Raw genomic sequence first — 23,120 nt, 5'->3', positions numbered from 1 at the left:
TTTATAAGCAATCACATTAATTTTCTCGCTGTTAAAACAGTTAAAATATAGCTGTATTAATTGTACAATTAATGTATGTTATAATATAAATACGTGCTATATCGTTGCTGTAGTGCTGTGTCGAAGTAGTATTTTATTTTTACAGAAACTACTTTTCTCTGGCTTTGAAAGTTGTCGCCTGTGTCGCTTTCGTTAGATTTTAATCCAGACTAACTCTCGTATATTCCAAGTTGGAAGCGAAGTGGAAGTTTTCCCATTTTTTCCCCAATAAATTATGCAATTTAAATGACGTGGGGCAAAACTAAAATCATCGTCTTTATCTGACGAATATCTAGCTGTTAAAGCAAGTGATTTCATTCGAGATTGCATTAGTTCGGCAACGATGAAATTGACGATTCGCTACCTGCTCGCACGGAGACGGTATTTTAGTATAGTGCACCTAACGCATGGATGTCCAAAATGCGTCCCACGTATTTTTTTTAATTATTTTTAGCATAGCTTTTACAATATATTTTTATAAAACTGATAATATAAAATATAAAATATACAAAAAATACGGGTAAAAAAATTGAGTATTATGTTTACAATGCGAAAGTTATTATGTTTAATTTATTTAAAAAAATAATGTTTTAATGTGGCAAAAATTAAAAATCCATAAAATATCTTACGTCTCAACAATAATTATTGCGAACAGTGACTTCTCATTCATTAGTCAACCTAAGTTATGAGTTATTAATTTCTAAGCAAATCAAATCCGTTTACGGACGATGTATTAAATAAAAAAAATGTCTATACACTTTTAAATATTATCCCATTCTGATGAATTGACAACGAATTTATTTTTACCACAGAACTGACTTCTCTAATTTTACTTAACGTATCTTTTGGAGACAGCATATTTTTTATTAATTTCACTTATTATTCGACACTTTAATAATTCAATAAAATCCAATTCCATATATTTTTAGAGGTATTAGAGCTTAGACCTTCACACATATTTATATGTACTTATATGACATAAAAAAATAATATAATAAAATATCATAAGCATGAGAAAAAACATTACTGAAAGCGATAACCTTTTTTTAATTATATTGTAATAACTAACACGATACACGAACATTCCAGTTAAGTTCCGGTTATAGCGATCCGGATAAAACCGACCATAAGAAGTTTGATTACTATTATTAATTAGTAGGGTTAGATATAATAAATATGATATTTGCTCAAAAATAAAAAAATGATGATGCAGTACAAAATTTTTAATCTAAACGAGATACGAGGTATAGTTCATGTGCTAAAAAAAATTCCGAAAACTTCTTTAAAATAATCTTTGTATTAAACCATAAAAAATTCGCTTGGTAACTAGCGATTATACGAGCAATTAACGAGTAAACTCGGAATCATTTTTTTAACACAAAAAATAGTATTACATAAATGTATATAATGAGAATTTATCCAAATATTATTATCGTTAAATGTTTGATAATATAAAGAAGAGTTCAGCGGAATATTCCAAAGAATAATGACTAGTTCTAATCTTAGCTGATATATTTTTCTAGAATACGAATTGATAATATAACTCAATTTATATTTATAAAATGTATTGCTATGTATTATATTAATTATAAAATCTTATTTATTTACTATTTTAGTATAAATATTATCCAAAATACATTAATGACATACAGAAAAAAATATGAGATATACAATATCGTTACAATTGGCAGTAAGCAGGATCCTCAAAGTATAAAAATAAAAAATATAGTGTTGATAGCTAACTGTGAAGACTTTTCAGGTCTAATAATTTACAGCAGGAAAAATATAACTGTAAATCAATACAATATACCACATATTTATATAGAGATAATCTGTATATAAAAATTAATAGATATTAAATAGATCTCTATGTAACGAATAGGATACATTTCATAACACTTTCAGCGATTATAAACATAATAAATGGGATAATATGGTTCTCTTAATTACTTTAAATATTTCATAAAAATAACACATACTTTATTTTTATTATATAAAGAGGAACGACTCGAGCAAGGAACTCCAGCTGGAATTTTACTCGGGATCGAGTGTTCATTATTTAGTGAAACAACATAACTTCTACTTTTCATGTATGAGCGTATTAAGCGTAACAGATAATCAGGGGTTTTGTTTTCGTATGATTTATTAATCAAACCGTCATACAATACTGTGTCGAAAGCTTTATCTATATCTAACATTAAAAGTTCCGTATTTTTTTTTCTTATTGCATTTATATGAACAAAGTTTATTATATAGTTAGTGAATCGTATACATTATAAACGTTTGCTAAATCTTCATTGGACTCTTTATAACTGACATTTTTTATAGGATATTGTAATTAGCCCTACACCGATCAGGGGTTTTATTCACCATTTGGCCTATTTGATATAAAAATATTCTATAGTCACATTTTTCTAGGTTCAACCATTGATACCAGCATAATGAACTTACTGATAATGGTTAAACAACTCGGCTATCGCAGCATTATAGGTACTTATCACCCAACAAGATGTGTCTACCAATCATTCGAACCTCGAAGATTCGTAAACATATTCAGATATATTTTATTTAACTCTGTACCCTGATAATCATTTATAATATATAAATAAAGTTATATCTATACTAAAAATTAGACCTATCTAAGATGTTTACATCTAATTTTGACTAGATTCAGTTAGTGACCGAAAAGCAAAGAAAATGTGTAGATATCTTATATTTTTATTTTTATTGTAACTTGATGAGCCTAGTACATTTTGATAAAGTAAACACGAAATGGCGAATGACCAGACTTCAAACTTTCGGGTTTGAAGGCCAAAGGGGTGTGACTTTGCAGTCAAATATTTGCAATTAATATTTTATTTTATATAAATTACTATATACCTACATAGAAAAACATAAATGTCGTTATCGAGCGGTGGAGTTAAATGGCAAGTCAGGCAGGAAAGTCAGAGAGTATTTACTGACGTGTCGAGTTGTAATATTGTCGGCTGTGATTTTGGTGAAGCTGCTGGGATCTATCGTGATGTGTTCTAATGATACTATTTATGCGTCATCTCTGATGCAATGATTCTTTTGCGCTTCTCTCCTTCTACGTTGGTTTGAAACAATTCTGTCGATTCACATACAAGGATGTTTGCGAGCCAATTGCATAGCACCCACGAAATGTGTTTACGCCTTAAAATAATAATGGTCCAGATCAGTAGCTAAATGATAGAAAATGGTTAAAAACCCAACAATAAATATATAAGATTTTTGAAAGCAATGTAAAGATCGGACGGACGATTATAATATGCAGCACAAGCGTCAATTGTATGGTATCGTATGTCTCTAATGCATTAATTTTTATTTAATTGATTTTTATGACATATTGATTCCTAATTTGAGGTGTCTAGTTTGTTCTTATCATATATATTAAAATTGTAAAGCAATCGGTAGCCAAAAAATAGAAGAACAATAGTATTATGTGCAGGGTAGGATGTATTGTCTAGCTAGCGCGCGTCTTTTCCAAACAAAGAGTACTTTTTGGTGGTGATTAACATCTTGGAACGGATGTGCTATTTGTTTAGGTGATTTTAAAAAAATCAAATGTGGACACTAGAAATAAAAAGGTCATTATTGCTGTGGAAACTAAAAAATAAAATAAAGGTCACGACGGAAATTTTTGTTTAAAATTTAGAGGAAGACAAAGGAAGTTAGATTTCTGTGGGAATTAAAAAAAGTCGTCACGGATTTTTTTTGTTTGAGGACAAATTGGGAGCTTCAAAAAAGGTTATTTCTATTTTTTTGAGAATAAAAAAATTGCTACAAGCTCATGAAAAAAATTGTATTTTTGCAAATTTTTGTTCAAGGTGGACAAAGAAAGATAAAATTTTAGAGGAGGACGTCTGGTCACCTTATTAAATTAGATGGTCCGTGGAATATTTATAATTATAATTAGATACTAATAATTACGTTAATAATTATTAACGTAATTATTGGGATTCTCTACCGTTATGTGTGTTGCCCTATTTTCTAGATATGTTGATTTATTTTTCGTTTGTTAGATATTATATGATCGTTAGGGTGAGCCTTAAAATTCTGTAAAACAATGATATATATTTTATTTATTTTTTAATAAAAGCGCTATTTTATAAATAAAACAAATCTGCGAGACCCGAACCCGCAGTCTCTCTTTGCTTTATATATACTACAAACGCATTATTGCATTTAAAAAATTGATATTTTCTCATTAATTTACTCACAAACCGTATTTCACATAATACGTTTCAAAAATAAGCTCTAGCTTTAAAAGATATATTACATCAGTCATTGACTTAGTGGAAAAATTAATATAATAAAAATACTGAATGTTACCAGTATATCTGTATGATTTTAATGACGTACAATAGCGCCATGTAAATTTGGCACCAAATGGTGAATTTCGCAGGAAATTTTATGAACTGTGACCCATAATTAAATCTAGCTCAGAAATACCACTTGTAACTGGTTAGTTGCGATACGAGTCAGACACGTATAGATAAGGATTTTCAAACTTTAAACACAAATAACAGCTCTATATATAAATTCTGAATGAATTAAAAATAACTTCAGAAAAATCAGTTTATTTGGGAATTAATTTTTAGATAATAACAATTAATAATAGGTAAATAAATAAACAATGACAATGAACCCCATTGGTAAGATACGGTATAATGGAATTTATTAAACAATCGATTTTTAAGTCCATTAAGTCGATTAAAAATATAATTAAATAGTATTTTCACCTGAGGCAATACCTCAATACCTCGAGAGGTAAAAAATCATAACATTTGATAAATTTGGTGAAGTGAGAAAAAATATCTATTAGGCTTAGCTTTGTAAGCTTTTTAAATGAGTAAAATTATATCTAAAATGGCCTAACCGCACTATGTGGGTTAAATATATAATTTTCATAATAAATGTAGGGATTTTTTAAATGATTGAAATTGCATTAGGGATGAGAAAAAATGCTGTAATGAATTATTAAACTGTAAAATAATTATTTATGGTATAAATTTATTCACAGCAAATATCTTATTTTTCGGTTTCGGTTATACGTTCTTACCTGGGTTTTTATATAATTTTCTGAGATGGGTCATCTCTCATATGAACACTAGATAAACCTTAATACCCAAATGTGTATGTGTTTTTCTTAAGCTGAATATAATATCCCCTAATTCAGTGTAATAAAGTGTTTTTAAATCTCTAGTTCAATGAATGAATAGTATTTACTATATTAATTTTAAATTATAATAATAAATTAATTATTGAGGATCTCTCTTATGTTTATTTTATCTCTGATGCTTTTTTAATATTCTTCTTACGTTTATCATTATATGTGTTAATGTATACATGTATGTACATTTTTAATCACTCCAAAGTTCCCTATATAAAGCACAAGCAGAACAGACGCTGGCCATTCTACTCTGTGCTAACCGAGTGAGCTGATCACTTAAGATTTAAGCCAAAGTAAAATATCGATACAAAGATGGACCACGACATTCCTCTACCGAAATTCACCGAATTTAACGAGCTCTCTTCCAGATCTGTAAATACAACAGCCAATTTAATAGTCTCAGAATAGACATTGAAGAATGTTTTTTTTAATCAAAATATTTTTTTAGGCTGGTGGTAGAATATTGTTTGCCACCGATGACTTTTTCGCTACCGCTGAAGACATGATCGCCGATTCCGAACCGATATTCTTACCTGACAAGTATACGGAGTATGGAAAGTGGATGGACGGATGGGAGACTAGAAGGAAGCGAAGACCTGGACACGATTGGTGCATCGTCAAACTTGGAACCAAAGCCATCGTCCAAGGTTAGTCATCTGAAAATAAATGAGCATTTTTTATAGAATCTAGATAAAACCAGTTATTCATAATGGAAATATATTGATTCAGGTGTCGACGTAGATACAGCTTTCTTCACTGGAAACTATACTCCGAAATATTCCATACAAGCCGCCTCTCTAACGATTGAAGGTATGTTTTATTGATTTATTTTTAAAAATAACTTTTTTGTACAGTTTTTTTTTTCTAAAACATATGTACGTAAATTTTTAAATTTTCTATTCATATAATATTTTATTAATATTTTGCTAGTCATCTGAAAAAATCGTTTGATGTTATATAATTTAAATTGGTCAGATGGTTTTATAAAAAATACTGTCATACTGTCAACCATACCACTGATAAATTCCTACTAGTAAAGTAAATATCTGTTGGTATTATTTTAAGCCAATAAATATTTTCCACCTTTTGACGATTTTTTTAATATTTTGAATAATTACCTATTTGGATCAAAGTAGTGAATAAATTTAGTCTAATAATATTAACCCACAGTATTTTTATTTCTAAAAAAGAATAATGAAAATCTATAATTAGGGTAAGCAAATGGATTAAATTATAAATATAATATCAATAATTTTATTAAACGGTTCCATACGAATTATTTTAATTTAAATCTGTACTTCATTATATGCGTTATATAATACCCCACTCTAACATATTGGGCTAACGCATATAATGAAGTACAGATTTAAATTAAAATAATTAATATTCAACCTTTTATTGAAATTATATCATATAACTTAATCCATTTGCTTACCCTAATTGTTACATATATATAATAGATTAAAATAATTATTAAGGCCTCAAATAATAAGTTAATTTAAAAACATTATATATACAATATTTGTTATAAATTTATAATAATAACTTAATTTGCTGAAATCAAAAATACTAAAAAAAAAAAATTATATATATATATATATATATTAATATTTTTGGAATCTCGGAATTCATCGCGATTTTCACTTACTTTCTTTCTATATTTCGACTGCAATGCTCCAGACATGTTTACGAATTCTCTGTAACTTTAAAATGTTACAGATACTTGGTGATCATGGCTGGAGCATCACAGCCGAAATATAGATACAAAATAAGCGGAAATCACGATGAATCCCGAGATTCCAAAAAAAATTTATTACATATATATGTGTGTGTGTATGTATATGTATATGTAAAATGTTCAGTATTGTGACTAAAGTAACTTTTTACAATCAATAATTAAAATATGCCTTTTTAATTAATTTTACAGAAGAAAATCTCATCCCAAAGCGAAGGAGCGAAATGGGTTCTGCTTGCACGAACAAAGAACTGCAACAAGTCAACAGACTTCATTCTGAAACTTGGCAAGAAATTGTCCCAATAACGACCTTGAGACCAGGCTATGAAGCCACCAGACACAATTATCAAAAAGTGTGTATAGCTATAAATTTCATTATATTCAGTTAAGTTACAACGATAACCTTAACTTACTTGTCTCAGGTTATCTCAGACGGCGCTTTCACGCATCTCAGAGTTAACATGTATCCAGATGGTGGAATAGCACGCTTGAGAGTTTACGGAGTATCTAATCCGTCGTCGCTAACCAAAGACGGGGATACGGTCGATCTCATAGCGATGAAGAACGGAGGGGTGTGTCAAGGTGAGATGGTGCGACCTTTCGGTTATCACTATGAGCTAACTATCGCTTTCAAGGCGCGGTTATCGTACATGTTACCGAATTTTACGCTTGTAACGATTTCATTTAAAGCTAATAAATCAACGTGGGGTAACCATACTTATTTTTTTATTTACTTACAGGTTATTCCAACGCTCATTATGGACACCCTCGCAATCTAATCAAGACTGAACTAGGCTTCAACATGGGAGACGGTTGGGAAACTGCAAGACGGTTAGACAGACCAGAGATTCTACAAGAAAACGACGACGGAACACTGAAGGTGCCTGGTAAGTTAAATTTAACCTTTTGCGCCATTTTATATTACTATAAATACGTTCATCTAATTTAATACCATTTTTTAAATAGGAAAAGAATGGGCTGTATTTAAGCTTGGCGTTAAAGGCTCTGTATCAAATATCTGCGTAGATACGAATCACTTTAAAGGAAACTTCCCAGATAGCATCAAAATCGAAGGAGCTTTCTTAAACGTCCTTGATTGGAATGAAACTGTCGACAGAGATGTCACATGGACCCAAATACTTCCAGCCTCAAAGGTAAATTAGTTCAAATACAAACATAATACTCCAATGCTAGAGAAATTTTAATAAAATTTTATTTATACAGCTATCGGCCCATTCCGAACACTGGTACGATTGCAACACTCTCGATATATACACACATGTTCGTATAACGATGATGCCCGATGGTGGAATATCAAGAGTCAGACTATATTCTTACGATCACTTTGATTGAAAAAATATTTAAAAATTGTATTTATTTGTAAATAATTAAATTGATAATTAATTCCTATCGAAAAGTGAGATTCGTAGTTAATTAAATGTAAATTATTGTATATACTTATTTTATATTAGTAATATTTTTTTGTAATAATTAGATGATAATATATAATAAATTGTGTGAAAGATAAAATTTGTGTATTTTTTATTCTAACTAAAGATGCTCAGCTCCTCATGTCGCTAAATGAGAAACTATTATTTTCAATTACTCGAATAGAAAAAATATTTTTTTCTAATATTCAAAGAAATTTATTCTGCAAAAATTGAAACCACTGAACCATATGATATGCCTGTGGTCTCAATAAGTTCAAGGAACTTTAACTCGTCGATCACTCAACACTGTATCGCGGATTTTGTCGATCATTTCTGGCGTAGTCACCTCAAGTGGACGATGTTCATCACTTTCGGACGTAAGACCACGTTCAAACTCGTTCACCCAATTGTAAACAGTTTGTACAAATGTACCATGAACTACTTCCAAGTATTTATTAACTACATGAAACCTGTTTTTTCCACTGATCAAAAATAACAATGGTTGATTGCTTTAATCGTACTTTAATAAGTATCAGCCATAAAAACAAGGGATTAGCGTGCATACAAATAGATGATAGACAATAGGTCGGGATTTTTGTCATGCCACGCGAGCGCGATTTAGTCATAAATTTCAAGTCATCACAATAGCTTTCCGAATTCTTTACTTTAGGGGTTATAGCACTTGGGGTGGTTGACTTCGCAGCCAATGAGACTCTTTATTGATATATTTACATGAGTGCAGCGGACGATTATCGGTGTGACGTTTCCTCCTGTCCATGACAGGCTTTTGAGGAACGGTCGAAAAGGAAATTTTAGCGTCATATCGCCACTGATATTTATATCTAGTGGCCCGTTCAAATAGCATTATTTAATTACAACGCGATGATTCAAAGTAGTAAGAGACCTAACCTAATCTTAAAATGACATGACTTGCTTGAGACTTTCATCATATTTCGTAAAAACAAACAATATAAAAACGTCAAAATTGAGTATTAAACGCTAATTTTTTTTAAATCACACAATATGTTAATATATCTTTATTTTTGTATTCATTTTATATATATATATTAAGACAATATAGTTAATAAATAAATTAACTCAAGTAGAAAACCATTTACATCGAATAAAATATTGATTATTTTCGATGCTATATTGGTATAAAAAAAATGGTTCAATAATTATTTAAAGAAAAAGCAAAAAGTTATAATAAATTATGGGTATTCCAAAGAAAAATTATATCTCATGGTGTACCACAGGGATCTAATTTTGGACCATTGCTGTTAATATTATATAATTTTAAAGTAGTTGTAGATAATTTAAATAATGAATTAGAAGTATAATAGAAATATGGTTAAAAAACTTTACTTAAACTGAATGAGAATAAGACTAAATGTATGTTTATTAATTATAAAATATGTAGATAATAATATAAAATTGGTATAGGTAATTATATTAAATAAATAGAAGTAATTGTAGCTAAAAATATTAATTTTTAGGAAGATTGTTATGATGGCGACGGCACGATTTTATTACTTTTGACGTGGATTTTTGACTTCTGAGAAGGGATAATTGTTTTGTGCGCTCTCCTATTGGTCAAAAACCAGTTTATATGTTCCTTATTTAATTTGTAATATTATTATAAGAGTCGTAGTATGAATGCTAAATTAACTAGCATTACCACTGCGACGGCGACGGCACGATTTTATTGCTTTTGACTTGAATTTTTGACATAAGAGAAGTGATAATTGTTTTTGACAAAGAAACGCTTTCGTGCATTAAGAACAAAATATATCATAGTATTATTTTTTTTGTGTTAGTGTTAAAATTAGCTATATTAGCTAAATAAATTAATAAAATAAAATAAATGTAGCAAAATAATTGTTTGTGTGTATATGATAAATAATTATATATTTATGATATATTAATTTATTTATTACATTTTTACTGATTCTGATAATAATTACAAAAACTCACACAAGTGCTTCAATTGTAGTTTTTTTCATAATACTTCATTTTAACAGCATTTTCTGATAGTTCCCACACTTGTTTTGCCATATCTACATCTCTAGCCATCTGTGATGATTTTGATAGTTTACATTCTTCAAAATATCCACCGGTAATTTTCCTAACCTCTTTTGAAACACATAAATATATGGACGTCTGAGCACCTTCTTCAGTTGTCTACGTAATTTACAAAATGCATAAAATCAAATTAAATTTTATTTATAATACAACTGAATTTACCTTTAAAAAAAGAAACGAGATAATCTTCCAAAATATCTTGAACTTGATACTAGCGTTTCTCATTAAGTCTGATGGAAAAGCACCAGGATGCAAACAATTTACTGTAACACCTAAAAATAATATTTTCTGTATCTTACATATGTCATTTTTAAGGCATCTGTATAGCTCACCTTTATATTTTAGCTTCTGAGCTAGCTCTAGTGTAAAATAGACATTAGCTAATTTTGAATTAGCGTATATTTGCGATGGATTTACGCCTTCTACAGTTTTAAACTTATCTAAGCTTATATTCCCATGCTTTTGAGTGATTGATGTTACATTAACGATTCGACTAGGTGCTGATTCAATTATTTTTCCTGAAATAATCTACAGATATAACTTTATTCTAGCCCGTAAATACAATCAATAAATATTCACCGAGTAACAAATTTGTAAAAAGAAACGGTCCAAAATGATTCACTTGCATCAAATCGTTCAAGCCATCTTCTGTTTCGATAAGCTTACTTCCTCCTTCTGCTGCATTGTTTAAAAGTACATCAATTCGCTGTTCTTCCATGAGTATTTTATCAGCACAACGTCTTACGTTCGCCAAAGATGCAAAATCTATATGTCTAATCTTTTAAATCAATACATATAAATATATAAGAAATAAAATATATACGTACATTTATATTCCTGTTTCCAGTTTCTTTAGTGATTTTAAATTGTGCCTCAACGGCTTTACCTATATCTCGGCATACCATAACAACTCTGGCTCCTCTCTTCGCAAAATCTTTGGCACACACATAGCCTATGCCTAAATCGTTATTATTAAAACATATGTATGGTTTCAATATTCATATTTAACATATCATACTACCCATACCGCTATTTGCACCTGTTACTATCACCGTTTTTCCGTCTAGTCTTTCATTACCTTTGTACACGGCCGTTGTAATTTTAATGTAAAACTTAATCGCAAACCATATACTAAAAAGTATATAAAGCCACATTTTATACAATAACTCAACTCTTACAAGAGTTGAGTTTATACTGTGAATCAAAAATAAATGACCATATATTTATAAATATACATCCACGTATGTATAACATGAACATATAGATAAAAAAGCAATTATTGCGATAAGTTGCTAAATGCTTATACATAATATAATATTTTTAAACTGTATTTAATATGAGATATGAATGATAGTGTCGCCATTATGACGTTCTATACCTCATTATATTTCGTATGAGAGGGGTAAAAAATTTAATTATTTACCTTTATTAATGCAAGATCAATGCTTTACGTTTATAGCAACTATTACATATGCTTTAATTGTGAATTCCGTGAAGATAAAACATTTTATAACGGCTAATGAAGACATTTATTAATTACAAGTTTAAATAAAATATTGTATCTTAACAATAGCTCTATAAATCATCAAAGCATATTTACTATACATCAGAGAAAGAATTTGTTAACAAAGCTAGGTTGAAAACAAATAACAGTAAAAAACGGTAAGGACCTGATGTAATGTAAATGGTTATTGCAAGTTTATGGTTATTGTGCAATACTGGGTGTCCTACGCGATTTTTATATTCATTGTTGCGCTACCCTCAAATATAATAGATTACTCCTTATTTGTTTATTTTAATTTTTTAACCATCAGGGAACATATTTGTTTACAATAAAAGGTTGACAAAAATAATGAGAGCGGATGTGTAATGAGATCCTGCATTTGTCCATGCATGATAATTTAAACATATGAGATTCGCTTATATTTAAATTATTCCTAATTGAAATAGATTCCTCTTGCTTAATGAAATTGGTGTTTCATTTGCCAATCTAGGATGAAATGCTAACAGGTGTTTTTTTTTAATAATGAAGGATTCGTAGAATTATTTGAGAACATTAGATGACAATTTGGGAAGGAATACTCCATCACGTATGATATTAGTAAATCCATATTTTATAAAAGCGTAAAAGCAAGTTTTAGTTTAGTTAAACAAACCTCCTATGGGCTGTTTTCTTTGGTGTCGTTCCAACAATACTACCACTTTCTAATGATGTAGAAGAAGAAGATTGGTGGTTCATTTTGAATTTTTTAAAAATCACTATGAAAAATTGTAAGTGTACTAAATCCAAAGACAGTTTGATTTTAACTGATACATTAAAATTCGTACTGCATCGGCATTATTTTTGTAAATGCGATGGAGAAGCGATATATGCGCGTAAGAATATTCATTGTCTCGCTTGTTCTTGTTGAAGCGCCAGTGTTCATTTCAAGGTTTTTCGTCTGTGTAATATCCGGCTATAAAAATAAATATTTCGGCCCATTTTGCAAAAAATAAAATATATGTAATATCACAGTAATTGGTTCTCAACTCCTACCGTATGGTTATGTTAGTTCCAGCGTCCTTGTGTTTTTGGATAAAAAGTGGAAGATGTGACGCTCACTGTTTTAATGTGTTCTAATACAGCAAATTCTCTCGATGTTTTAATTATAGAGCGCCTTTGTTCTAATTAAAATGTTTAAAATCTGTTACTAGTTTTATGATAGCATGTGTAAATTATTATTATTTCGATTTTTGTTTAAAAAAACATTTAATTAAATTGTATTGATTATAAAAAGTACAAATCATATAAAATATATTTTAATAATGTTTTTCCCTCGATTGTAGCTTGACAGCATCCTCACTTATCTCCCACAATTTCTTGGCTATTCCCATATCTTTTACAATAGGAGAAGTCTGATAGATTTTGCAATCAGAAAAATATTCTCCAGTGATATTTGCTACATTGCGCGAAACGCATAAGTATATGGAAGTCTGAGCTCCTTCTTTTGTAGTCTAAAATACATACAACTTCGTAATATAAAAAAGTTTGTTGATAAACATAGTAATGTTTTGAAGATATATACTTTAAAAAACCTGGAGGCAAAAGGTTGCATAAATTTTCTGACTAAGAATCCACTATCTCTTCCTATTTCAGATGCAATTACGCCTGGATGTAATGTATTAACAGTCACGCCTATAAAATATTTTAGCATTAGTGTTTAAAAATAAATAAAAATATACAATATTATTAAGTACCAGTTCCTTGCATTTTTTTTGCTAATTCTCTTGTAAAATATATGTTGGCTAACTTGGAAATGCAGTAAACTTTAAAACTACTGTTGATCTTAGGTACTTTTAAATCATCAAAGTTGATTTTTGCATATTTATGTCCATGTGACGAAACATTGACAATCCGACTCGGAGCTGACATCATTATTTTACCTGTGAAATGTTTTTTTTATCGGAGCTCTTTATCATAATGAATTTCTTAAATTTATACAACTCACCTAATAATATGTTTGTGAACAAGAAAGGTCCAAAATGATTTGCTTGCATTATAATATTTAAACCATCTGATGTACATATATGACCAGATAATGCGCCAGCATTGTTGAGTAAAATATCAATTTTGTTCTCTTCAGCTAAGATTTCATTAGCACATTTGCGAACATTTTCTAAAGATGTAAAATCTACATGCTTAAGCTGAAATAATACGTGCATCATAAATTATATAAAAAATAAATCATAAAAAATATAAAAAATAATAACATATTTTAAAGAATGCAAAATAATTTTAATACATATATTTCAAGAAACTAAAAATATAACACATAGTTGAAAATGAAATTAAAATGTCGATTAACGTGTCCTTTTTATAAGGTATTGATATAATGGATAATGTTTGATACAATGAATGCTTAAAAATACATAGAGAGGCAAAGCAAAGCAATATTCATAATAATAATATAAAATAATTACCTTAGAGACTAAAGCGTTTTAAGAAAATAATTAGTAATACATGAGGTATTTATAGTGACAAAAATACAATATTTTTGGGATCGCTTTATTTTGATTAGCTTATATTTCTATGTTTGATTAAATAATATTAGTTTTTCCTATGGTTGAAGCTTAACAGCATCTTAACTTATAATCCACATTTTTTTAATCTTCGCTTATATTCCATATTTTTAGTAATACTTATACAGAAATTATATTGGTTTAAAATGTTTTGCTTTAATTTTGAAAAGTTGGTATCTTAATAATTTAATGGTTTATCGGTGTTTTTCTAATGGTTGAAGCTAAATTATATTCTACGTTTTTTTTTTCACTTATATGCGATATTTTTGTAATATTTGAGTTAAAGTTATTGTAATAATTATACAGAAATTAAGTGGCACTAAACATGTTTTGCTTAAATTGAAAAGTTGCAATCTAAGCACTTTTAAGGTTTAACAATATTTTTCTTTTAGTTGAAGCTAAGCCGCATATTCAATTATATCCTACATTTTTGCACTTATATCTGATATTTTTGTAATATTTGAATTAAAATTATTGTAATACTTTTACAGAAATTGGATTGGTTTAAAAATGATTAATTTTGAAAAGTTTGTACTTTAACACTTACTTATTCGATTGAAGCTTAACGGCATCTTCGCTTATATTCTACAATTATAATCATTTATCTTCACTAAAATCTTATCATTTATGTAATACTTGAATTCTGGTTATTGTAATACAGAAATTGGTTCAGAACTTTCGAAAATCGGGTTACGGTTTAATAATGCTTTTCATCGGGTTGAAGCTGAACAGCATCTTCACTTATCTCCCACACCTTCTTAGCGATTCCCATATCTGCTACAGTTCGACGTACTTTTTGAATTTTGCAATCAGAAAAATATTTTCCGGTAATGTTTGCTACATCGGGCGACACGCATAAGTATATAGAAGTCTGGGCAGCCTCTTTAACGCTCTAAAAATTTAAATACTTAATGAATAATAAGTTCAACGAAAAAGTTAACACTATGTTTAAAATAAATTATACTTTGAAGAACATTGAAATAAAAAAATTCCAAGGAGATCTCATTACAAATTGGCTCTCTCTAGAAATCACGGTAGCTATTATTCCTGGATGCAAAGCGTTTACTGTCACACCTAAAAAGATTTTAAATACTAACTATTATATATATATATATATTCATACATCATCTTTATTTTACTCTTCTGCATATTTAGTAAGTCGAGCGTTAAAAATCTAAATGATTGATTATGCTTCTAGACATAGAAGAAGACTGTCACAACTTAAAAACAGTCAATTTAAAATATTTTTACATGAAATAATAATATTAATAAGGTTTTTAGATCACCAAAACAAAGATAAATCCACCGACCGGTTAGACAAATAGAAAATCACAAAAAATGCTTTTATTTAAATACTTTCGATCTTCCGAGATTTAAATTCTTTCGACCTTCTGAGAAATTTAAATACAGTCATTTAGAGTAATAGAACATTGCAAGAAAAGTGTTGTGCATTTGAATACTTTTGATCTTCCGAGAAAGTATGCATATTTTCAAACATTTGGCACGAACACATTCGGAAATGTTTCTTATCTAAGTGTCTTCTTTTATTACTTAAGCAAAAATAAGGCGGTTTCAATAAGGCGAAAAATAAAAAATGCGTAATTTATTTTTATCAGAGCGGGTTTTTAGATCACTAAAGCAAAGATAAATCCACCGGCCGGTTAGAATAATAGAAAATCGCAAGAAAAATCACTTTCATTTAAATACTTTCGATCTTCCGAGATTTAAAGTCTTTCGACCTTTTTAGAAATTTGAATAGTCATTTAGAGTAATAAAATATTGCAAAAAAATTGTTGGTCATTCAAATACTTTTGATCTTTAGATAAAGTATGCATATTTTCAAACATTTGCATAACATGGCTTAACGTATAAACTATCTTAATATTATGGTAGAAGCTATGTTGTTTCATAAAATAATAAACTCACGATTCCGCATAAAATTTCAGCTGAAGTCCCGCAGAGTAATTTGATAGGGCTGTTCCTCTTCATTCTATACTATATATTTTTTAATACCGCCTAATTATTGTTTATACTAATAATATTCCTATATATTTTTTAATAACGCCTAAATTTGATGTTGACAGTTTTCAAAACTAAAGTTTTAAAAATCTCTAAAGTAATCTCAAATGCAACTCTTTATACCCTTCCCACTAGTTGCAACAGTCGGAGATTAGCAGAGTAGGAGAGCAGCCGCCGGGACTCCGCCCTTGGCCAGTTTGGCTTACAATAAATGGAATCTCTGCAGTGGCGTACCATCGGAGCCTGAAGAGACTGCAACCCTTAGAGTTACAACGCGGAGATTAAAACCCCATTGGGTCTGGTTACACACAGTGAGCCTACATCACTACTCCCTACAAATGATCTACGTCGCTAAAGTACCCCTAATGACCATAGCACCTAAAGAGCCTGCACTTCGTAGCTACATTAACAATAAATAATGCTTTATGATATGTATTCTGAAGCTGGGTAAAATATTTAATTTTCCAAAAATATAATTTCCTCATATTTTCCGCCCAAAATTTTATATTTTGCTCTATATATATATAGTTGGAAGTTTCTATTATTTATCCCGGTCAAGATGTGGATGTTTTATTATTATTAAGATATGTTTTTCCTAAAAATCTATTTATTTTAGGTTGTGACGATTTTCCAAACCGATGATATGTATGTTTTAATACCAGTTCCTTGCAGCTTTCTACTCAGTTCCATAGTGAAATGTATATTAGCCAACTTGGAAATGCTGTAAAGTTTAGCTATAGAGGTGGTCCTAGGCACTTTGAAGTCTTCAAAGTTAATCTTTCCAAATCTATGTGCATAAGATGAAACATTGACGATGCGACTCGGAGCCGATTTCTTTATTTTACCTGTAAAATCATATTTTTTATCTTAACTATTCATTAGCATTATGTTAGTGTAATCAAAACTTACCCAATAATATGTTTGTAAATAAAAACGGTCCAAAATGATTGCATTGCATTATATAATCTAAACCGTCTGATGATAATCTACGTTTTAAATTACCACCGGCACCAGCGTTGTTGAGTAAAATATCAATTTTTTGTTCTTCAGCCAATATTTCATTAGCGCATTTTCGAACTTTTTCCAAGGATGTAAAATTTATATATTTAAGCTAAAAGAATACATATTTATTACAAATTTATAAACAATATCAGTTAACATGTTCTTCCTTTGCTTTGTGGGGTATTATTTAAAAAATTAGTTCATACACATCTATGTAGAAGAAGAGTTTAAATAAATGTTATATAACTATAGTGACGCCCTGCCTGAAGAGTCACTCGCCCGCGGGCTGAAACGTAGTGTTTCTTTAAGGCAACGCACCCAATACAATTAATTACCATGCTGCTATACATACATGCTACATTTATAGAATCAAAAAGGAAAGGCCCTACAATAATTACCTTGAAATATGCTTAGAAATTTATTGAAATAATAAAAAGTAATAATATTTTATAAATAAAAATAAAAATATTTTATTTAATGAATAAATTCAATAATGTTTTTCATTTGGTTGTAGCTTAACAGCATCCTCGCTTATCTCCCACACTTTCTTAGCTATTCCCATATCTCCAACAGTGGGACAAGTTTTATAGATTTTGCAATCAGCAAAATATTCTCCAGTGATATTTGAAACTTCAGGTGACAAACATGCGTATATAGAAGTCTGAGCTCCTTCCTTTAAACTCTAAAAAGCATATGTTATAAATAAGTTTATTGATAGATGTAATAATGTGTAATATATACAATAGATACATACTTTGAAAAATATAGATACAAATGTACTCCAACCATCTCTGATTAAGAATCCACCATCCCTGCTTATTTCAGATGCAAATACACCCGGATGTAAACAGTTGACTGTAACTCCTGCAAAAAATTATTTCATTAATATTATTCTCATACCAGTTAAAAAATTAACAAAGTGCTAAACACAAAAGTATTAAATTTACGGCTAATATAAATCGTCCGTATTTTTTAAAGATTGTTTCTTTGACAAAAACGATCGAATTAACCTCTAAACAAATTTTAAATGTTCGATACACCTGCACTTGTCACGTGCGAGATTGTCAGATGCTTTAATGGTGCAAAACGCAATTATAACAACGTCAGATATGTTAATCCAAGAATTGCCACTTTGGGCAGGATTTCTAATGACGAGTGATCCAAGTAGCATGAACAGATGATCTGTCCCTATCTACAATGAAACCAATTCGTTTTTATGCGCTCCTGTTGATTAAGGCAGAATATTGTATTTAATATATAATTTCTACATCAATATATTTATTTCCCAATAAAATTGTATAATTGTTTTAATTTTATAATATTATGGGGTAGTTTGTTCAAAATAGATTTGTCATACTCACGTGAGATAAGCATCAAAATTTATTATTATTAAGATGGGCCAAAATATCAAAGATATACATACAAACATAAATCAAAGCGCGCATCAGTACAATAATAAAATATATAACGATTAAGTGAATTACCTGTTCCTTGCAGTTTTTTCGCTAATTCTTTAGTAAAGTATATGTTGGCCAGCTTGGAAAGACAGTAAGTTCTAAAATCAGACATAGCTTTAGGCATTTTGAAATTATCAAAGTCAACTTTTGCAAATTTATGTCCATGAGAAGAGACACTGACGATTCGACTCGGAGCTGACTTCTTTATTTTATCTATAAAACATATTTTTTTATTAGTGCCATATACAAAAAGTAACTTTTCAATATACTGAAACTTACCTAATAACATATTTGTGAACAAGAAAGGTCCAAAATGATTACTTTGCATTAAAACATCTAAACCGTCCGGTGTATATCTACGACCAACGACTACGGCGCCAGCGTTGTTGAGCAGAATGTCAATTTTATTCTCTTCAACTAAGATTTCCTTTGCACAACTGCGAACTGTGTCTAGAGATGAAAAATCTACGTGCTTAAGCTAAAAAAATATCTAGAGATTAAGACATAACTATATCATTTATTATAAAGCTGGCGTTCATAAATAAATTACATTTGAGATACAATTAATAATATAATGATATGATTTAATGCTTAAGTTGTGATAAAGTGCAGAATTGAAATACCGAAGCGTAGAACATGTTAACTGACATAAAAACCATTTAAATACAAGGAAACGCATTAAAAGCTTTGTACGATAATATAAATGTGCAAATATGTAAAAGCAAGTGTGTGTTAATTTAATAAAAAATATCTGGGTATATTAAGAAGTTAAAGCTAAGTAGAATGAATTATTAAATAATAGTTTGAATCTGTTAGTTGCATATTTATATAAATTGTTTACATCAGATACTTTTTATCTTTATTAACTGCGGTACAAATATAATTGTTTCCGTGCAGTCTACAAGATGAAGTGCTTAAATATGTTAAAGCCAATTTGATCAAACAGTATTGAAACTAATGACTGCTTTCAAACTGTGCTTCATAACAGTGCATTCAACAATATTCTAGACAAATAGTATTTTTTGCTTTATAATTTCAAGTTACAGTTTTGTTTGAGCTGATATTTATATGAAATGTGTAAGTTTTAAATGCCATAATTATATTATGCTATGAGAAAGAAAAGTCTTAGAAAGCAATATTATTATAGTTGAATATATACAACGTTTATATAGATCCTCAGTTCAAGTATTAAATGACATATTAGAAAGGCTTAATGCGATGACTATAAGCGTGCTGCTGTTAAGAATGTAATGTTGTGATAATGAATTATCTATATTGATAAATAAAAGTGAACTTTCTCATGTATGTTTTATATTGTGTTTTGAATTATCTATAGTTAAAAAATATGTTTTTTATATAAGTTGGGAAAAAGTTTATTACATAAATTTATAGATTTAGACACATGTGTAATATTTGGGAGCAAAAACTAATTGCATACTTTTGTCCATTATATAAATATATGTATTAATTATTATAAATCATGCCCAAAACTTTCTTTCCTGACTAACTGTACATATATGTAAATGAATACTCACAACGATATTGGTGTTACCCGTTTCCTTTATAATATTTGCCATTGCTCTTTCCGCCTTCTTCATATCTCTGCACACCATAATAACTCTAGCTCCCCTTTGAGCAAAATCTTTGGCGCTCTCAAGACCGATTCCTACCAACATAAATTTTAAATCACATGCTTCATGTTAACATAATATATGGAATTAATATATAACCTGCATTGGCTCCCGTAACTATAACGGTTTTTCCATCCAACCTTTCATTTCCTTTATATATACCCATCGACAATTTGTTGTAGATTTTCAGCGCCACAAGCAACCCACCGATGATACATATTGCAATAAGAATAAACCCACAGCACACCATTTTGACTGTAGTATATTTATATATGCATTATTATTAGTGAATCTATACATGATTAATATTATAATATAAGATTGTATCGTCATAAGCAGAAGGAAATCTTTCATACTGCTCATGACTTTGCCACTGATACATCATCACAGTAAATTGATCATGAAAAATATATTATAAGATTGTGTGGCTAGTAATACATTCTTAGATTAACCAGAGTATATGTATATCTGTGGCTTGATATAAGACAAACAATGTTTTTTTAATCTTTTAAATGCAATAAAAACTACTGTCGAATATACTAGACAAATAACTAAAATTTAATTAAGTCTAAATTTGTTGCAAAAATTTAGTTCATAAAATATCATTTATCTTTTGTTGAGATATATGATATTTTATCACCATAAATATTCCTATAAAATATCCTATATCATTTATTGAGATATAAAAAAAAAATCAATTCTTCGATTTATATTTTTAAAGAAAAAAATATTTACAAAAAGATGAAAATTAGTGACTTGATTGTAATCCAAAAGTATACTTCAAAGTTCTAGTTGTGTTAAGGAAATGTAATAATCTGAGACAGATAACAATGCAAACTTATATAACTTAATTAATATAAACTAAACTTTTATAGTCAAAATGTCAGTAAAATTAACGCAACTGGCAATTGAAGTACGTCAATGCCAAAATGATTAACTTTTGTAAAAAAGCATTAAAAGGAAACGCCTCAAGTACTCAATTAAATATAAATTGTGTAGCTAATCATAAGACTAAATAGACTGAATCTTAAACAGCAACATATTTTATGAAAAAATTTATAGGGCTATTTATTATAATAGTTATACTCGTATCAAGCCGCAGATATATATTAGAAAAACATTTAATTTTAACCATACCTGTAAATATGACAAATAATTATTAAAACACAAGTCACTGATCAAAGGTTCCTCACATTACTGACTATCGGCGCTGATTTTGCAATATCACCGTATATTATCTACGATTTGTGTGTAGAGAACACACATAGATTATGATAAAAACCACAAGGTCAAATGCAGGGATTTTAAATTTGTGAATCAAATTGTGGTATATTTTGATATCTAAACGATAGTGCTGTGACTGATAGATCTTCATTAAAATAAGATTAAGCGAATTCGTATAAAATTTGTATTGGTAACATTCAACATTATACTGATGTGATTGTTGTATAATAAATAAATAAATATATATGATCAATTTGATAGAATACGCATAAGGAAATCATATGGTATTAATAATAGCGAAAATATAGCTATTAATATATGCATGTCATAATTACTGCTTTTCAAGGATAATTACTGTCAGATAAAACAGGTTATAATTGACTAAGGTAAGTAATATATTACAGCATGTATTAAAAGCTAAACGTACTGACCCTTCTCGAGTTAGTTGTTTCACAATCCTCTCACAAAGGAGTAGAATTTCCGTATGTGTTGCCACAGCAATAGTCCATGGATCAATACCATAAGTGACAGCTAATTGGATAGCTTAAGAGCAAAAATGTATTGATCCGTACCATTAAAACAAATATTTATATCTATTAAAGGAAAAGTGAGGTTGAATGCAAAAATATAAATGTCTACTGGCATTCCATTAATAAAAACATATACAAAATGAGCCAAAAAATGTGAAACGGTCCAATAATACATGAGTCGATTATGTAATTTGTTGAACAATTTAAATAATCAGATGTTATGGACCAAAAAAATCATATCAGAACATTTATTATATAAATGTTTCACATATTTCCAGCCCAACCTGTATTCCCATATAGTGATCACAGCTAAGCTTACCATACAAGTTGATAATAATTAATATTAAAACTAGTTGCTCACAATTTTAATATCGAAAAGATTAAACAAATGGCTTAAATGGCCTTTAGTTATTATTAAATAGTAAAGTAGCTTCAGTGAAAATAGTCAAGTCTTCCCATAACCGCCTGGTTATCCACAATGGTCGGTCCTAGGACCGATGCTGTAGAATGTGCTCTTTATCGATGAATTAAGCTCTTCCTCTACCAGCGCGGTGTGACTTTATCGCATATGCTGATGACCCTCTTTTGCTGCTATCTGTATATAACTCAGATTATCTTATTATATGGCCTTTTGATGAGACCACCCACGTCTTTATGGAGGGACTTCTTGGCGTATTACGAGCGTTCCCACTACAATGACGCCGATACGATTTTATTG

The 23,120-nt window shown here is 29.3% G+C and overlaps 3 protein-coding genes across 12 annotated transcripts in view; 1 reads left to right on the top strand and 2 right to left on the bottom strand.

The window, feature by feature from the left end:
- The window catches only part of LOC148227936 (retinol dehydrogenase 14-like), a 29,386-nt gene extending 16,231 nt beyond the window's left edge, over window positions 1–13,155 (bottom strand). For 2 of the 6 annotated variants that reach the window (XR_015811778.1, XR_015811779.1), the window contains exons 1-7: window positions 13,017–13,154; window positions 11,508–12,936; window positions 11,308–11,438; window positions 11,060–11,258; window positions 10,813–10,998; window positions 10,643–10,752; window positions 10,373–10,579 (exon numbers count right to left, since the gene is read on the bottom strand). Coding sequence is in view for 4 of the 6 variants with exons in the window: in XM_088200955.1 (XP_088057081.1) it covers window positions 10,382–10,579; window positions 10,643–10,752; window positions 10,813–10,998; window positions 11,060–11,258; window positions 11,308–11,438; window positions 11,508–11,634 (951 nt within the window). In the remaining 2 variants the exon portion in view is untranslated. Of the gene's footprint in view, window positions 1–10,297; window positions 10,580–10,642; window positions 10,753–10,812; window positions 10,999–11,059; window positions 11,259–11,307; window positions 11,439–11,507; window positions 12,937–13,016 lie in introns of those variants that run through there. The other 4 variants (XM_088200956.1, XM_088200955.1, XM_088200957.1 and 1 more) reach the window with 4 other exon arrangements.
- Window positions 5,459–8,498, top strand: LOC148227937 (allantoicase-like). The gene is made up of 8 exons (XM_088199616.1): window positions 5,459–5,605; window positions 5,682–5,880; window positions 5,963–6,043; window positions 7,161–7,321; window positions 7,391–7,550; window positions 7,709–7,855; window positions 7,935–8,122; window positions 8,193–8,498. The coding sequence occupies exons 1-8, from the start codon at window positions 5,546–5,548 to the stop codon at window positions 8,319–8,321; spliced, it is 1,125 nt and encodes a 374-aa protein (XP_088055742.1). The 5' UTR covers window positions 5,459–5,545; the 3' UTR covers window positions 8,322–8,498.
- Window positions 13,156–13,210: 55 nt separating the features above from the next.
- On the bottom strand, window positions 13,211–22,646 carry LOC148227935 (retinol dehydrogenase 11-like). 5 transcript variants are annotated; one of them, XR_015811777.1, is made up of 8 exons: window positions 22,304–22,641; window positions 20,748–20,903; window positions 20,553–20,683; window positions 17,468–17,669; window positions 17,218–17,403; window positions 15,504–15,613; window positions 15,087–15,431; window positions 13,967–14,164 (listed from the first exon to the last, which is right to left on the bottom strand). XR_015811777.1 is itself a non-coding variant. In XM_088200953.1 (7 exons), exons 2-7 carry the CDS (start codon window positions 20,896–20,898, stop codon window positions 13,280–13,282), a joined length of 969 nt encoding a protein of 322 aa, XP_088057079.1. In that variant the 5' UTR covers window positions 20,899–20,903; window positions 22,304–22,646; the 3' UTR covers window positions 13,211–13,279. The 5 variants fall into 5 exon arrangements, 4 of the variants coding, with proteins under 4 accessions (XP_088057079.1, XP_088057075.1, XP_088057076.1 ...); XM_088200953.1 differs by lacking the exons at window positions 15,087–15,431; window positions 15,504–15,613; window positions 17,218–17,403; window positions 17,468–17,669 and adding exons at window positions 13,211–13,474; window positions 13,546–13,655; window positions 13,718–13,903 and having other exon boundaries at window positions 13,969–14,164; window positions 22,304–22,646; XM_088200949.1 differs by lacking the exon at window positions 13,967–14,164 and having other exon boundaries at window positions 14,512–15,431.
- Between the last annotated feature and the right edge of the window lie 474 nt (window positions 22,647–23,120).

Source organism: Plectrocnemia conspersa, unplaced genomic scaffold, assembly GCF_051122295.1.
Source record: "Plectrocnemia conspersa isolate PC_06_02 unplaced genomic scaffold, ASM5112229v1 ptg000012l, whole genome shotgun sequence".
NCBI lineage: Eukaryota > Metazoa > Arthropoda > Insecta > Trichoptera > Polycentropodidae > Plectrocnemia > Plectrocnemia conspersa.
The sequence above is the reverse complement of the archived record's forward strand: the minus strand, read 5'-3'. Positions and strand labels throughout refer to the sequence as shown.

Excerpts from the sequence above, each read along its gene's own strand:
- LOC148227937 (XM_088199616.1), top strand. The coding sequence starts at position 5,546 with ATGGACCACGACATTCCTCTACCGAAATTCACCGAATTTAACGAGCTC. Across the intron at positions 5,881-5,962 it reads AACCAAAGCCATCGTCCAAG|GTGTCGACGTAGATACAGCT; the intron begins GTTAGTCATCTG and ends ATATTGATTCAG. Across the intron at positions 7,856-7,934 it reads CGGAACACTGAAGGTGCCTG|GAAAAGAATGGGCTGTATTT; the intron begins GTAAGTTAAATT and ends TTTTTTAAATAG.
- LOC148227935 (XM_088200949.1), bottom strand. The coding sequence starts at position 20,898 with ATGGTGTGCTGTGGGTTTATTCTTATTGCAATATGTATCATCGGTGGG. Across the intron at positions 15,614-17,217 it reads TAGAAAGCTGCAAGGAACTG|GTGTGACAGTAAACGCTTTG; the intron begins GTATTAAAACAT and ends AAATCTTTTTAG. Across the intron at positions 15,432-15,503 it reads TTATTTCAATGTTCTTCAAA|AGCGTTAAAGAGGCTGCCCA; the intron begins GTATAATTTATT and ends TTAAATTTTTAG.